The sequence below is a fragment of the Magnolia sinica genome, chromosome 8 (assembly GCF_029962835.1).
Source record: "Magnolia sinica isolate HGM2019 chromosome 8, MsV1, whole genome shotgun sequence".
NCBI classification, from domain to species: Eukaryota; Viridiplantae; Streptophyta; class Magnoliopsida; order Magnoliales; family Magnoliaceae; genus Magnolia; species Magnolia sinica.
This window is the reverse complement of record NC_080580.1, coordinates 91,284,209-91,301,295: the sequence shown is the minus strand read 5'-3', so window position 1 is coordinate 91,301,295 and position 17,087 is coordinate 91,284,209. Positions and strand designations below refer to the sequence as shown.

Below are 17,087 nucleotides of genomic sequence, written 5' to 3'. Positions count from 1 at the left end.
AAAATCCTCCTAAGGCCCACACTACTGTTTATTTGACATCCAATCTATTGATTGGGTCATGCAGGCCAGATGAAGGGAAAAAAACAAAAATCAGCTTGATCCAAAACTGTTATGGCCCCGAAAGGTTTTTAATGGTTGATGCTCATTAAACACTGTTTCCTGTATTGTGGTCCACTTGAGATTGTGATATATCTCTTTTTTAGTCGCATAGCATAAAATAATATGAAAAAATATATGAACGGCAGGGATGAAACACATACATCATGGTGGGCCCCAATTGGACCGACCTTCAGCCATTGGCTGGTGGCAGGGGGACTAGGCAATCCGTTTCCGGACTTTCAGCCCTGTAAATTAAGCTAGGCTCTACGGTCACCGCCTCACCCATTACCTGTAGGCTCTACGGTCATCGCCTCACCCATTGCCTGGACCCACCGAACCGAATCCGATACGCTGCTCGAAGGATATTCCTCGCGGCATCCGCTGCGCCCAATCCGTGTGCTGCTAAAAGGAGGAGGACGCGGATTTCCTGCCCAAGCCTTTCGCAGGAAGTTCCTGCACCGGGATACTAGGTGGGCCCCACCGTGATGTGTTTTAGAAATCCACCAGTTCATCCGATTTACGATTTTATTTTAGTACATATGACCGAAAATTTGGTGGATCCAACGTTCAAGTGAGCCATGCAAGAGACAAAACTAGGGAAATATTTTCCTACCGTTGAAACCTTCCTAAGCTCCACTTGATGTTTATTTGTCATCCAAACCGTTTATAATGTCATTCTCACTAGGATGAAGTTAAAACATGAAAAACCTAGCCTGACATGAAACTCATGTTAATATAAAAATGTTTCAACGGTGGTCACTAAATCCCCATTGTTTCCTCTTATGCGGCACAGTTGAGTTTTAGATCCACATCAATTTTATTATAATGTTCTAAAATAAGCTATAAAAACAGATGTATGGGGTGGATTGCTTACAAACATCACGGTGGCCCACATAACATGACTGTAGAAGGCTTTTCGGGAAATCCGATTCCCTCACAGGAAGCGGAGTACCTCCTAACCAGACCGACAGAGCTCTATAGGGCCACCGAGATGTATAGGTTTTATCCACGCCGTTCATCCATTTTTTCATATCATTTTAGTATACTTATAAAAAAAATTGAGGCAGTTCCGAGGCTCAAGTGTACCACACAGTGTGGATTGAACGGCCACCATTAAAAACTTCTCGTAATACCTGTGAATTTTAGATTAAGCTGATATTTATGATATCCCTCCCTTCAGGTCTACCTAACCTTATAAATAGTAAATTGGATGGCAAATAAAAATCAGTGGCCCTCGGAAATATTTCAACGGTGGGTGTTGTTATCACTGCTGCTTATGTTGTTGTCCACTTGAGCTTTGGATCTACCTCATTTTTATCCCATATACTAAAATGATATGGAAAGATGAATGGACGGCGTGGATAAAACCAATGTATTACTGTGGTCCGACATAGCCCCTGCTTTGGACGGATTATTATACAGTCGGGGCAAGACGCAATCCGCTTCCCTGCTAAAATAAGCGGGTAGGTAAGTATCTACCTACACGCTACGCACCCTCGCGTGCTCACTTGCCCCGATATTTTTATAAATAGAGAAGCAGCGGCAAGCATCACGGTTCTCTCACCATCGTTTTCATCCAGACTCTCCTCTGATTTCAAAGGCATCTTGATCAGATCGCCTATATATATAAAGGTCCGTACACACGGGATTTCTGTGTATTGTCCTAGAAAGAGCCTTGGAAATTTCACAAGGTATGGGATTTCTCCGATTCCGATTGCAAGCTCTCCTCATTTTTTCAGTCTTAGATCCATTTCGTGATATTTCTATTCAGATCTTCGTATGTGATTTGATTATTGTTTCGAATTTCATTTATTTGAATAAACCTCCCTGGATCTGTTCATTTTATTGGGTTTTCTCTTTTGATTCTTCTGTTCTTTTGATTCATTTGGATTTTTCTTCTCTTTTTATGAATGCGTGTTTCGTTAGATTTGGAGAGTTAGGTGTCTGTAGACCCCATAGGGAATCGCCGTTGTGATATGATTGCTGATTTCTTCATTTCATTGGGTTGGAGGGTGTTTCTCTGAAACCGACCTTGTCTGGGATTGGAACGTGGTAACTGGTGTTTGAACGCTCAAAATAAAAACTAACCTCGGTGGGACCCACCTCCAGCGGGGCCTCCTACAGCTAAGTTTTGATTGGCGCTCTATGATCTAGCCAGGTACCGCCCGCATGGTTGAGTGTTGTGTAATGAAAAGGGTGAGATATTGATGGTTTTTTTTTTTTTTTCTGAACCATGTGAAGAGGTGCTATCTAATCAGGCAAGAGTCCTGGCGTGTCAACAGGGATAGTAGATAGCATATCTACTCAAAAGTCTTTCTCGAGTATAGTTTAATCATTGAAGGAGACTCTCGTAATGCCATTATGTCAATACCTTAGAAATTAAATTCTGGTATTTCGGAACTTGAGCTCTCTCTCTCTCTCTCTCTCTCTCTCTCTCTCTCTCTCTGAGCGGGAGAATTGTCTTCTTTGATAATTGAGGGATGTGAACAAGGTAACCATTCCCTTGGAAAGGAGGGAGTGAGATTGTCGCTGATGGTTGGCTCCTCTTTTCCATTTCCCTAGTTGACCCATGTTTTTATTTTCTTTTTTCATAAATTTAGGCATCTTTCAATTAAAAAACAATATTGGGTAGGAAGAAATACACCAAAATCAAGTGATTTTGGTGGATTTAGCTAGGCAATTCATGGGCCTGTTGTGTCAGATGATTAAACTATTCTAATTTCTCTAGTTGAGGTTGGATGGTCCTTTTCCTTTGCAGCTGTTTTTTTATGGCAACTAATCAAACTTCTAGGATCATCTGATTATTGTGATATTCAGGGCCATGCCCAATCCATGATGGGGTCCACCATCCATGATGGAAAAATAATAGCCAGCATGCATCTGGTACCTTTTAGTAAATGTTATCAACCCTACAATGGATAGGATTATCAAGTATGTCAATTGGTGTGTGAAAGCTCTGAACCATGATACTAATATGTATATGCCACCACATGGATGAGCCATGGTTAAAAATTGCAGTGTTTGGTTGCTTCTAACCACTCGATTATAGGCCTTTTTTTTTTTTTTTTTCTGGATAATTGCTCTAGACTTTTCTTGGATTTACGAAACAGGTGATGGATCAAGTAGTCAAAAACTAATAATCAATGTTCTTTTGGTTACGATTCACCCAAGAATAATGCTAATTGGCCAATCTAGATCCATTGCCAATTTTGTTTTATTCCAGCTGAAGCAGCCGTTGTCATCATTGATACATTATTTTTTCATTGCCAGCCCTCTGTTTGACTCATTATTTTTTCTCTCTTATTTGTGATCTTCTTTAGATTTTGAGAGATGGGTAGCTCTGGATTCTCATGGAAATTGGCTGAACACCCAAAGCTTCCAAAGGGTAAGACCATAGCAGTTGTTGTTTTGGATGGGTGGGGTGAAGCCAATCCTGACAAGTACAACTGTATCCATGTTGCTGAAACACCGACAATGGATTCGCTTAAAAAGGTAAAAGAAAGTAGATGATTTTCTTGTTTTAGTTATATTGCTCTGATAATGAAATTTATGAATACCCTTAGCTTGTTGAGACAATTAGATTTGCAGGCACTCTGTTTTTTTGTGCACAATCTGTTTTTGTCTTGAATCTTGTTTGTCATGCAATTTTGTGAAATCTATGGATTTGACCCTAAACCCTAATCAGCCTGATCAAGATGTTGCAGAATAACCACGTTGATGAAAAGAAGCTAAGTTTGATTTGGTTTTGTTTCACAGATACTGTTTTGTTTTGCTTGGAATTTTCACGTGGTTAGGGAAATTGTCTAGTAGCATAATACACCTGCATGCTTTTATTTTATTTTAATTTTTTAACATGAATTTATTATTATTGTTAAATTTTTTAAACATGTATTTGAGTGTACAACTGAAACTGAAAGGGAAGTCTTATAGTATGACTCAATGCTTTACGGGACAAAATGTTAGGCAGTTAAGGAACAATGTGTTCATAAGATGAGTGTTAGCTGAAATGAGGATGTTGAGATGGGTGAATGGTAAAACAAGTATAGAATTAGAAATGAATGCATTCGAGGGAATTTAGGAGTAGCACCAATAGGATTTGTTGTTCTTGCTAAACATTTTCCCAGATTCTTAGATGTATTTCCTCCTGACTGATTATCAGATAATTTTCATTAACTTTATTTTTGTGAAGTAGATTTCTATACTTCCTTTTCCCTGCATGCATGCATCTTTGTGTACCCATTCATTTGTAATAGTTAGTACCTTAACAATATATACTGGCTTAGATGACAATGAGGATGATTTATTTGTTGTTCTTGCTAAACATTTTCCCAGATTCTTAGATGTATTTTCTCCTGACTAATTATCGGATAATTTTTGTTTACTTTTATTTTCGTGAAGTGGATTTCTATACTTCCTTTTCCCTGCATGCATGCATGTTTGTGTATACATTCATTTGTAATAGTTGGTACCTTGACAATATATACTGGATATCTCACTTCATTGTGCATCACTTATATGCAAAGTTACAAACATGCAATGACTGAAATAGTGACATGCTTTTCTGCTTTTAGACACAAGGCGAGGTATTTACAAACTTGGGTCAATCATATTTATTTTCATTATTATGCTTTTGGGTCTGTGGCCAGCTCTTGCGATTGCAGTGTCTTGACAAAAATGTCGTTTTAGAGGAACTTTAGTTTTCTGCCATGAAACGTTTTGGGCTCAACTGTATTTTTTATATTCAGTTGTCGTACTGCTCCCTTTCCTATCTTCTCAACCTCATCCACTGGTTTATTTCTTTCTTTTTGTTACGTGCCATGTTCTATTCAACACCATACTTCTATTCTTATTTTGTTCTGTTTTGTGATGTTTCTATTATGTTGCATGTAGATATCTCAGTTATGTTATTTATGTGAGAGATTTGTGGCTCCAAATCTCTAAAGATGAGTCACTTCGTCATCAACTTTCTGATTAATTAGTTGCCTATGTTAGGATTATTTTTCTAATCAATGTTGTAAAAACTTGCCGATTGACTTGGAGGTTAGCCAAGTTAACTCAGTTTGGCTGGGCTCCAGTCAGTTACTAGGTCCAAGCAAAAATAAAATAAAATGCAATGTCATGCAAAGTTTAAGTTACCCATTGACCACGATGTATTTTTATTTTTTTATTTTTTATTTATAGTCAGTCAATTTTTGTTGGTTCTTTTTAATTCAACTTGGAAATTGAATATGTTGATTTTGAGGTTGTAATTTTTATTTATTTATTTATTTTGTTTACTTAATTTTATGATTTCTTGATGAAAAGGAAAAAAAGGCCACTGACATTTATCATTTGTTTTCCCTGAAGAGTGCTCCGGAGAAGTGGAGGTTGGTGAGGGCTCATGGAAAGGCGGTGGGGCTCCCAACTGAGGATGACATGGGCAATAGTGAGGTTGGTCACAATGCACTTGGTGCTGGACGGATATATGCTCAAGGGTAGACTCTTCGCTCTTACCTTATGCTTCAGATAGATGTTTGCTAGTCCCACATACTCTTCACATGCACCTCTACACGCAGCACGTGTCAACTTGGATTGTTGTGGGGACACAGATGCGGTGGTTAGAATCTGATACTGGTACAGATTGTTGGATGTTGCTGACCCCCAATTGTCTAATCGGAAATCTATTATTCGAAGTTCTAACATTTGTTAAAATTGAGAGAGAGAAACAAAGGGAAATCTAATAATTTTCTCTTTTGAATAAGTGGTTTTACATTTGTTGGAGTAATTATCCAGAAGTAACTTTGTTTTACATTTCAAAGTGGTTTTACTTCTTCTTCTTCTTCTTTTTGTTTTTGTTTTGTTTTGTTTTGTTTTGTTTTGTTTTTTTTTTTTTTTTTGCTACCTTTATTATGAAGAATCCAACAATGAAGTATGTGTTGAGAAGATTGTGTGTGTTTAGGCGTGCCTAACCTGTTGGATTCAACAGGATTCGGCTGGTATAAGAATCTTGGCTTGTCGCTCAAGAATCCATATATGTATTGGTGTGAGATTCTCCAACACATGATGCCCCTCAGAATAATCCACACTTTTTGAATCACCTGAACAATGCATGTGGTGGCTCCCCCATTCACTGATACACAGAGGTTAGGACTGACTCATCAAGCAGGTAACACAGCTACACTGAATGTGGACCTGTGGATTTTTTTAAAACTGTCCATTCTTTTTATAGGGGGTGGCTACCTGATTAGTGGACTAGCTCAGTTTTAGCATATGTTCGTGGTGTACACAACCTTATGCACCATTTATAGGTCTCACAAACTTGTCTGGTTGGCATGTATGCTTGCTGTAAAGGGATGTGCAGCTAGCAAATTCCCTTCGTGACCTTTTCAAAGTGTTTCAGTATTGAGTTGTTTCGTTAGTATTCTCTTATCAAGTACCAAGCTAACCATAATTGTACGGTTGATGGCCATTGCAACTACTTGGTTTTATAATAAAAAAGTTCACTACATTCCCACAGAAATTAAGAGATAACTAACCTTGGTTATTTTATTTTATTTTATTTTAAATGGGGAAATATAGCAAACCTAGTGACTATGATGCTAACAACATCATCCTTTTCAAGTTTCACAATTTGAACTTCTAGAGGGTGTTCGGTTGATATGAAAACCAGAGATCTGTAATTGGCTTGGTCTTTTGATTATTGAGTTTAGATTTGATCTTCTTAATGAAATGCTTCCCTAATTTTGACAATATAGAGTTGGTTGAACCTTTATTGGGTAAATTTTGATGAACTAAATATCTCAAACAGTGCTGTATTGCCTGTTTCATAGTTATGGTGATATCGTATGTATCATGGATTTGTTAAGATATATTTCTAGATCTATTTCAATTCATTCACATCAGGTTCAAAATTTTACCAGTAACCTTGGTACTAGCCAGGGTGCCATACTAAAAAATTGTCTTGTCATTTCGATTCCAATTCATGTCATAACAAGTACTGATTCACAGTGTCCCTTTGATGCATATTATCATTTTTAAATAAGATCTGAAGTTGTATATATGTAGTACTAGTATCTTAATTTTTTTTTACCAAGGTAGTCCAATTAATTCATTAACCTCATCTTTTGTTTTTTTATTTTTCTGTTTTTTAATTTTTCTTCCAAATGCAGTGCGAAGCTAGTCGATCTTGCACTTGCCTCTGGAAAAATCTTTGAAGGAGAAGGTTTCAAGTACATCAAGGAAAGCTTTGATACTGGCACTTTGCATCTGATTGGGTTATTGAGCGATGGGGGTGTCCACTCCCGGCTTGATCAGTTGCAGGTATGATCCGTTGATGAGGCAATTTATGGATTTTCTGTTCTCATTAAATCACGGTCTTTGACTGTATGTTTGTGATTCTTCTTCAATTTATGTTCAGTTGCTACTAAAAGGAGCTAGTGAGAATGGTGCCAAAAGAATCCGTGTGCACATCCTCACCGACGGCCGTGATGTTTTGGATGGTTCAAGTGTAGGCTTTGTAGAAACACTCGAGAATGATCTTTCACAGTTACGGGAGAAAGGCATTGATGCTCAGATTGCATCTGGTGGTGGCAGGATGAATGTTACAATGGATCGTTATGAGGTATTTTCTGAATTTTGTGATTTTGGGAGTTGTATTAATTACTCAACTACTGTTGGTAGAATTGTTATAAGTTTGTGACCCATGAACTTTTTCAATGTTTCAAACTCAGAATTGATTCAACTCACACAAGCCATAAAAAATCTGGCTACCACTCATCATCTGAGCTACATATCATCGTGATCATCATCATCTAAGCCTTATCCCAATTAATTGAGGTCGGCTACATGAATCTTGTTTCGCCTTCAAACCTTAGGTCATCAAGTCTTTTGGGCCTTCCCCTTGCCCTTTTAGAGCCTTCAACTTGTACCATGTCATTCATTACCGGCACGGTTCTGTCCCCGTTGCACATGACCAAACCATCTAAGTCTACTTTCCTCATCTTATTACCTATTGCCTATTGGTGCTACTCCTAGGTTCCCTCGAATGCATTCATTTCTAGTTCTATCCTTCCTCGACTTGCTACTCATCTATCTCAACATTCTCATTTTAGCTACACTGATGCTGTGAACATGTTGGTCCTTAACTGCCCAACATTCTGTCACATAAAGAAATTGGCAGTTCAAATGGCCAATGCTCCTCCTATGCATGTGGCTCACCTGTTGACCAGACTTGCCTGATTGTTCTACCATGGTGACTACTCGATGGCAGCCATTCTGCACCCAAAAAAACACATCGGTTCATGTGGGGGAGGGCACAACTTGAATTCCTACTCTCATGACTGGCATTATCGCTGGGCTTTCTCAGGTAAATTATTTATTTTTCTCTTTTTGTTGGTCTGCAGAATGACTGGGGTGTCGTTAAACGTGGATGGGATGCCCAGGTTCTTGGTGAAGCTCCATGCAAATTTCAAAGTGCTGTTGAAGCTGTGAAAAAGCTCAGGGCGGAACCTAAGGCCAATGACCAGTATTTGCCCCCATTTGTTATAGTTGATGAGAATGGCAAGGCAGTCGGGCCAATAGTGGATGGGGATGCAGTTGTAACAATCAACTTCCGGGCAGACCGTATGGTTATGGTTGCTAAAGCGTTTGAGTATGAAGATTTTGATAAATTTGACCGTGTTCGGTTTCCAAAAATTCGCTATGCCGGAATGCTACAATATGATGGGGAGTTGAAGCTTCCAAGCCATTATCTTGTTTCTCCCCCAGAGATAGAGAGGACATCTGGTGAATATCTAGTGCATAACGGTGTCCGCACATTTGCATGCAGGTAAGGTGGTCGCAAACAATTAAATTTTAGAGACTTAGAAATATTTTATGTGGCCTTTACAAAATAGTTTTTCTTGTTACAGATCATCTGCTACTTTAATTTATAATTACTGTTGGGACCTGCTTGCTACGGGCATTTTTTTATGCTGCGTTTGGAAGTACCCCCTATTTGGTGGATGCTTTGTTTTTAATTTGGATGGATTTTTTAAGGGCCTTGCATACATAGGCAGCGCTTACCAAGGTGTTCCAAAACAGTAATGGTGACCGTAATGGCCCCCTGTATAGGCCGTTACAGCCCTTTTTTATTTTTTGAAAAAACTGTTACAGGACCATTATGAGACCATTACGGCCTGTTTTTCTGACGGCCGTTTCAACCCTGTAATGCGTAACGGTTATGACAGTTACCATTACTGTAACGTAACTGATTATGAATACCTTGGCGCTTACGTTTTTCAGCTTAAGGCAGCCCCTCAAGGCCCTGGGGGATATGCTGTTAGGTGGGTTTACTTTGAATTGGGCATTCAGGGTGGGCATTTGGTGTGGCTCACAAGTCACAATTGAAACCTGGATTGGAATGTGATGGCTTTCCTGCTTTCTTGACCCCAAAATACAGATGATCCTTGGCCTGGGAATTTGCACAATATCATCGAGCCTGTAATGGCCATTACAGGGTTGTTAGAGGCCCTCTTTTTTTGAACGGGCATTATGATCCCATTTCCCATACGGTTCTCACCATTACCATTATGTAATATACGTAACAGCCATCACATAACTGTTTTTGAATATCATGATCACAGGCCTTAAATCTGCTCACATGAGACTTGTGCTTTGATGATATGGACCATTCATTGCATTGGCCCTGCTGGAGATAAAGCATGGCTCAAAAGTCTAGGACTGACATCCAATATTTGGCTGTTTTTCCATTTACCATGGACCTTTGGATAGTTATCTATTGGCAGACCACTGGTCGAAGACTTAGTAATGCTCCCCCTTTTTTGGACTTGGGTTGTACGAGGCAGGTTCCATCTGATCAAAGGCCTGGATCACCATACAATGGACCACACTAGTACGAATCAGGCTTGAGGATAATCTTTTTGTATCTGGTTTACAGTATACTCGATTCAGGCAAAGCTGAAACCATGACATATCAGAATTCAGAACTCAATCCTGAGTCTCTTCTCTAGTAGGGGCTTGGGCTAAGCAGCTCAAAAACATTCTGGATGCTTAGGCTCGAGGATACCATGTGCACCCTTGGGCTGAGGATCATATAATTCCTCAATAGACTATAGGTCTAAAATTTCATTATATGGCTCCCATTCTGTAGTATGCTTGTGAGGTTCTCTGTGTCATTTTCATTACATTCACCTCCAAAATCTATAACATATTTCGATCTTTGGTTGACAGTGAGACCGTCAAGTTTGGTCATGTCACATTCTTCTGGAATGGAAATAGATCGGGATACTTTAACTCAGAGATGGAGGAATATGTTGAAATTCCAAGTGATAGTGGAATTACTTTCAATGTCCAACCAAAGATGAAGGCCCTGGAAATTGCAGAGAAGGCAAGGGATGCCATCCTTAGTCGCAAGTTTGATCAGGTATATAATAAACTTAGTGCCGGCTATTGCATGAAACCCTTGTAGGTTAGACATGGATAATATCAACAGCAGATGATGTGTTACTTTTTTTTTTTCCTCATAAAAACATGGTGGCCTCAGAAACCCAACAACCTTATATTTGCATACTGCTATTGTATCGTACTATTGACAGATGCATCATCATTAAATGAGAATCTGTAAAATCATAATGATTTTGGAAAATGTGGATCTTTTAAGATACAAAAGGCAAAAAATTAATAAAACAGGAAAATATGATATAAATTTAACAATGTAGCTTGTTGTTAGATTATCACTCTTAACTAAGATGGCACCCATTTTTTCCCCATTACTCTTGAAAACAAGCTGAAATTTTGTGTGTGTGTGTGTGTGTGTGTGTGTGAGAGAGAGAGAGAGAGAGAGAGAGAGAGAGAGAGAGAGAGAGAGAGAGAGAGGGCAGGTTGGCCCGATCATGTGCGTACTATGTGTGCATCTGTCACCCCCTGTAGAGCACATGTAGCCCCATCTTTCTCGTGGAACATGTTGGAATCTGAGCCATGTAAAAGGGGTTGCAAACCATGAAGATCACCTAGTGTGAAAATCAGGTTGTCATTCGCTAGGCAGACTGCACTGTCTTCATGCTAGTTGATTGCCATGGTTTGGCCCACCTTTGCATGGCTTAGATGTCTAACACACATGGCACGCTGTCTCTCTCTCTTTCTCTCTCTCATGCAAAAGGTTACATCCATCCCACGTATGATCATCTCTCTCTCTCTCTCTCTCTTGCAAATGGTTACATCCATCTCATGTATGATCATCTCTCTCTCTCTCTCATGCAAAAGGTTACATCCATCCCACATATGATCATCTCTCTCCCTCTACCTCTCTTTCTCTCTCCCTCCCCATGTGATACAGTTGCCTCTCTTTCTCCCTCCCTCCCTCCCTCCCTCTCCCTCTCCCTATGCGATACAGTTGCATTATAAACATGACTATCAAATGCGTTCCACTTTGCTTAGATTTGTTGAATCACACTCAAGTCTTCTTTTTTAAACATCTCCATAATAGGCCTAGATCTAGTAAAAAATGAATTCCTAGACTTCCTCTATGCTCGAAATGAGGAAGATGCATGAAAAATGTGAGAAGTTGGAAAATAGACTCGTATAGGCGCATCAGTTTGATATGAGCCCATGTTGCTCAATATGGCAATCGATTTTTTAGGGAACCTGTTTCTCCTCCTTACCATGTAATATGGGTTGGTTGATATGGATCCGATACAGCCATATTGGCAGATTTGAAACTGATTTACGTTGCCTACAACCCCAATCGATGCCCTTTTTAGTGAGTCCATCTATGGGCTTCTTTGCACTTGACTCTACTGTGTCAATTTGCTCTCCATTATTTCCTCTTATTGAGACTACTCTTACACTGCTTTGGATGGCCTTGCTCTTGTCAACACCAATCCCAACATGTTATCTTTGCAACTCTCAATCTTTGCTCTTGCCACATTCTAGGCCATATACACTGCCACTTGACCCAAGAGTTTGTCAAGTAAATTGGTCTAGTTCGAGTCTAGAACACCAACGCTTGGGACTATTTACTATTCAAAATTTATTATATTGTTGAGTTTTGGCATGTTGAATCGAGTTTGGTTGTGTTTTATCGAGCTTTTTCCAAGGTTTGTCCCATCCAGTCAAATCCATGGGAGTAATGACCTAACATTTTTTCTTTCTTTCTGTCTTTCTTCTTCTTCTTCTTCTTCTTCTTCTTCTTTTTTTTTTGTAATTTTTTTTGTTCTTCATGAAATCTGAATTGAGTCCTTTAATTTTTTGTCTCTAGCTTCCATACATAGTTTCCAACTGCCCAACACTTTGTTGTCCCACATGGCTTAACCGGTTGAATATTGTCTTATAAAAATTTCCCTTAAGTTTAATTGGCATGCGATGATCACACGACATGTCAGAGGTGCTTCTCCATTCCATTTGCCAACTCTAATTCTATTGGAAACATCTTTATTTATCTCCCAATATTTTTGAATAATAAACCATGGTAACAAAACAAACAACATATTGAAGATTCTCTTGACAATCAAATTTGAACTAAAGCCTCTCCTCTATAACATTTCCTACTAAACTTGCATTCCTAATATCAATTCTTGGCCATTTGATGATTATCAAGCCTACACACACACACATCTGAAAGTACTTACAAAAAGCGACGATATATATTCTTTTCTTGCTGTTTTTGACATGTTCTGTTAACATCTTCTGCTGGACCTCCGTATTTCGAGGGGCAAAAAATAAAAATAAAAAATAAAAACTAAAAAATAAAAATCTTTAAGTATTTTTCCATGACAACTTGCATAGTTCCCTAATTAATTGGGATAAGGCTTAGATGATGATGATGAACTTGCTTGCATATTTACCATAGTAAACTGGAAATGCTTCTGTGAGTTTTTCTGTTGAGATGAAAAGGGATTCTGGACGAACATGTATCTGATGCTTCTTTTTATATTCTATAGGTACGTGTCAACCTACCTAATGGGGACATGGTTGGGCATACAGGTGATATAGAGGCAACGGTTGTAGCTTGCAAGGCAGCTGATGAAGCCGTCAAGGTAACATCTTAGGTCTTAATTAATATATATTTAATTCTCAAGGATTATGTTTTAATTTCTCGGGATGTAATACTAAGTTACTTACGTTATATGAATGCTTGAAAAAGTAAATTGATCCTGAAATAGGCCTTTGGATTGCCTAGTCATTGGTATAGCCAATGAAAAAATTTCCGTAAGAGAAAAGAAGGAATTAGAGTGGGGAAAAACTCAAATGGGTTTTGCCAAAAATAGGAAGGAAGAATCATGAGAAGAAGAAGATCGGCATGAGGAAGTTGGTTTTTGTATGGCTAGTGACAAAAAAGAAAAATGCATGAGCAATAGTGATGTCTTGAAAAGATCATCGGTGATTTCAATTAGTTGAGGGGTGGGCTGAGGATGGAAGGGGCAGTTACATTAAATTAAATGGGATGTTTGGATGATCCGTCAATCGAATTGCAATAAGCACTTAAGCAATCTAATAAATTGGACAACCAAATTGTAATTTCTTTGGATATTCATATTATATTGCCTGACTGGGCTCTAAATTACAATAATCCCACTTTCAAATTGGACCAAGAAGGAAAACGTTTGCAAGTTGACTGCCACTTCGTCATTGTGGATACTACAAAATAATGAGAACTGTTTCATTCTCTTGATTAATATCATCTCTCTTCTCGTATGCTCTTTCTTCATGAAGTGTTCAACAATAACCTGATGTTGGTCTTTTTAGTCTTGGACACCGACTTGGATGGGTCAGTTGGAAGACCTGTGAAAAAGATAAAAAAGAAATTTGAAATAAAGAAATGTGCCATGGACTATGAAAATAAAAGACTGCTTTTCTTTGAACTTGCCTTGTTTGAAGTAAAACAAAATTGATTTTATTGCTGTTTGTAAAAGTACAAAGCCTTGTATTATTTGTGCTTGCAGATGATCCTTGATGCGATAGAGCAAGTGGGTGGAATCTATGTCGTGACTGCAGATCATGGAAATGCCGAGGACATGGTGAAGAGAAACAAGACCGGGCAGCCTCAGCTCGATAAAAATGGGAATATCCAAATCCTCACTTCTCATACTCTCCAACCTGTAAGTGAATAAAACTATCCTTTTTCTCTATGGTTAATCAGTAGAGTCTCCCTTCAACGAAATGATATGGTAGCAGTTCTATTGGCTTTTGGAGTGGAGGGAGGAAGTTTCTGCTAGCATTAGCTAGAGAGTGAGGGGTGCTCTTCAGATGAGAGAATATTGAACAGGGCTTGCAGGTTCACTCGCAGGCAATTCATGGCAATGGGGCACATGTACCAGATCCAAGCCCATCCATCAGGCAGTCTCCGCTGTTTAGATGCCCTGGCCCAAAATTCAAGTTGGTCCAGTGACCAGGTGCACCACATGCGTGTGTTGAATGTGGATTGTTGGCCATCCTTTGACTGTCTCTCGTTTTCATACACGTATATAGCTGATGAGCACATCATCCTGTTTTGTGGGCCAGGACATGTACATAGTGGGGCCCACCCAAATGAGTGCTCAGATCTTGCAAGTGCATTGTTGGCATGTGAACCATGATTCTTTTTGCAAGCCCAAGCATGTGAGTTCTAAATGTTCATCAAAAGACAGAATAAATCTTGCAAGTTGCTGAAGAGGAATTATGTGGGGATGAGCACAGGACAAAAAAAGAAAAGAAACAGTTGATACTTTTCCCTTCCCTTGTTCTTGCACTTGTATTCTTGACAATGTATTCTGTAATGGCCACCACCATTACCGTTACGATACAAGCTGAAATGGCTGTTACGGTCTCTTTCTTTTTCTTTTTCTTTTTTTTGCTTCTTTCTTTTTCTTCTCTTCTTTTTCTTCTTTTTTATTTTTTGAAGAAAACCTTTATCAACCCTGTAACGGACTGTTATGGGTCATTTTTTCCATAATGGCTGTTATAATGGTTGCCACCATTACTGTTACATAATGGCTGTTATGGGCTGTTATGACACCCCAGGATTCTTGATTGTCCAAATAAAGGACACCATAAATCAAGAGAGCCACTTATCTTAATGTCTCATTCTCAAATGGTGACTAGTGTTGGCTCTACTTTGGAGAGAAGAAAACTAAACTCCTACATCTTGCTGGCTGTAGACTAACTTGCCATACATTCCACTTGTGTAGAACAACCTTACCATGCAAATAGCAGGTCTCACAATAAAGATAGCATGGCACAAAATCAGGCCAGTAATCTCATCATGTGGTCACATTTGATAATTGGGCCTGATTTTTTTTTGTGGGCATAGGCATTTACACAGTGGATGCCGATGATGGCCAGAATGGATCTCACACACGTCTGCCAAGATAACACATGGGGTGGATGTAGATTGGATCATTCATACGCCTGTGTGGGTTTAGGAATTCTCTTTACAAGAAGAGAATTATCACATAGCTTTATGTTAATTTGTGAGGCCGCCCCATCTTTTATGCCAACATTCCACTTCTGTAGGATCTCTGTACACGCAAATGGATGGTCAGTCCCATGATGAAAATCATGTCCCTACCCGATCCAATTATTAGGTGGGCCACACCTGTAAGTTGAATTGGACTGTCAGTTTTGCATATAAGTGCAAAATTTTGGCCCACCTGCTACCGTCCCAATTTTTATGCCATGCGATCTTCATTGTGGAGTCCAACTTTCACATGGCATGTGTGTCTTACTCAAGTGGCATGGTGTAGGGAAAGATGTTGTATGGCTGGCTGTAGGTGTAGGTGTTTTGTTCTCCTTTCTAAAAGGGAGAGCCGACACATATTGCAATTAACATTACTCTTTATTCAAGGAAAATGTGGTTATGCATACATCATCACCTTTGGAATCCAAAGCGACATGATTTGATTTTCATCCGTTGGTCGGCAATTTGAAAGGGAATTTTAATCTTCCAAGTTCCAAAATTTTGCATCTTACATTGAAAAAAGAAAGAAAGATACAAAAAGAAAAGAAAGAAATATTCAGCAATTTTACAATGTACTCCATTCTACAAGTCAGATCCATTAAAGGATTTTATAATCTGTTTGATTTTCATGCAATTGATCTTTATTGGAGTGGCGACTGCCCTCAAAGGTCCTAATAAGCTTACTAATGATGTTGCCCATGATCTTGGTTTTAGGTTCCGATTGCCATTGGAGGCCCTGGTTTGGCGGCAGGAGTCAAATTCCGGACGGACGTGCCCGATGGTGGGCTTGCCAATGTCGCAGCCACTGTGATGAATCTCCATGGTTTTGAGGCGCCGAGTGACTACGAGCAAACGCTCATTGAGGTTGTTGACAATTGATTTGTCAGAGTAACAATGATATAATGACTTTCCTACATGATTTAAGACTTTCAGTAACATTATAACGCTATGATAAGCGTCGGGGGTCTTTGTGGCGTTTAAATAATTTTTGAAATCTGCTGTTTAGTGGTTAGGCATGATGAATTTCGGCGCGATTAGTATGAGGTTTTTGATTGAAAGTTGGCTGAAATGTATTTGTATTAGATGTTGTATTGGAACCTTTATGTGAGGGTTTTCCCCCACTATTTTCCTTTTTGGGTCCATATTATTTTGATTTCTACGTAAGCTTGCTTTCTTTTGAGGTGCAGTTGTTGTCATGAATGAATGGCCACCATTAAAAACTTCCTAGGGCCCACCTAATGTTTATTTGCCATCCAACCTGTTGATAAGGTCACATAGACCTGGATTAAGGGAAAACACGAATATCAGTGCTTGTTCCAAAACGTGTGGCCCCCCTAGAAGTATTTAATGGTGAGCATTTAATCACCATTGTTTCCTATGGTGTGGTCCACCCGGGATTTTGGATTTTCATTTTTGGGCTCATGCTGTAAAATGATCTGGCAAAATGGATGGATAGTGTTGATATACAACGTATACATCAAGGTGGGCCGCACTGCCACGGCCTCACTGAATTCTGTGTTCCCCCAAATCTGCTCTCGAATTCACTCGGAGGACAATAGTGATATGGAAAAATGTG

The 17,087-nt window shown here is 39.1% G+C and overlaps 1 protein-coding gene across 1 annotated transcript; it reads left to right on the top strand.

Moving 5' to 3' along the window:
• Window positions 1-1,622: 1,622 nt before the first annotated feature.
• LOC131253703 (2,3-bisphosphoglycerate-independent phosphoglycerate mutase) lies at window positions 1,623-16,670 on the top strand. Its single transcript, XM_058254826.1, has 10 exons — window positions 1,623-1,790; window positions 3,420-3,591; window positions 5,446-5,573; window positions 7,248-7,398; window positions 7,496-7,699; window positions 8,481-8,905; window positions 10,309-10,501; window positions 13,017-13,112; window positions 14,019-14,174; window positions 16,226-16,670. The coding sequence occupies exons 2-10, from the start codon at window positions 3,430-3,432 to the stop codon at window positions 16,388-16,390; spliced, it is 1,680 nt and encodes a 559-aa protein (XP_058110809.1). The 5' UTR covers window positions 1,623-1,790; window positions 3,420-3,429; the 3' UTR covers window positions 16,391-16,670.
• Window positions 16,671-17,087: the final 417 nt, after the last annotated feature.

Excerpts from the sequence above, each read along its gene's own strand:
- LOC131253703 (XM_058254826.1), top strand. The coding sequence starts at position 3,430 with ATGGGTAGCTCTGGATTCTCATGGAAATTGGCTGAACACCCAAAGCTT. Across the intron at positions 5,574-7,247 it reads GGACGGATATATGCTCAAGG|TGCGAAGCTAGTCGATCTTG; the intron begins GTAGACTCTTCG and ends TTCCAAATGCAG. Across the intron at positions 7,700-8,480 it reads TTACAATGGATCGTTATGAG|AATGACTGGGGTGTCGTTAA; the intron begins GTATTTTCTGAA and ends GTTGGTCTGCAG.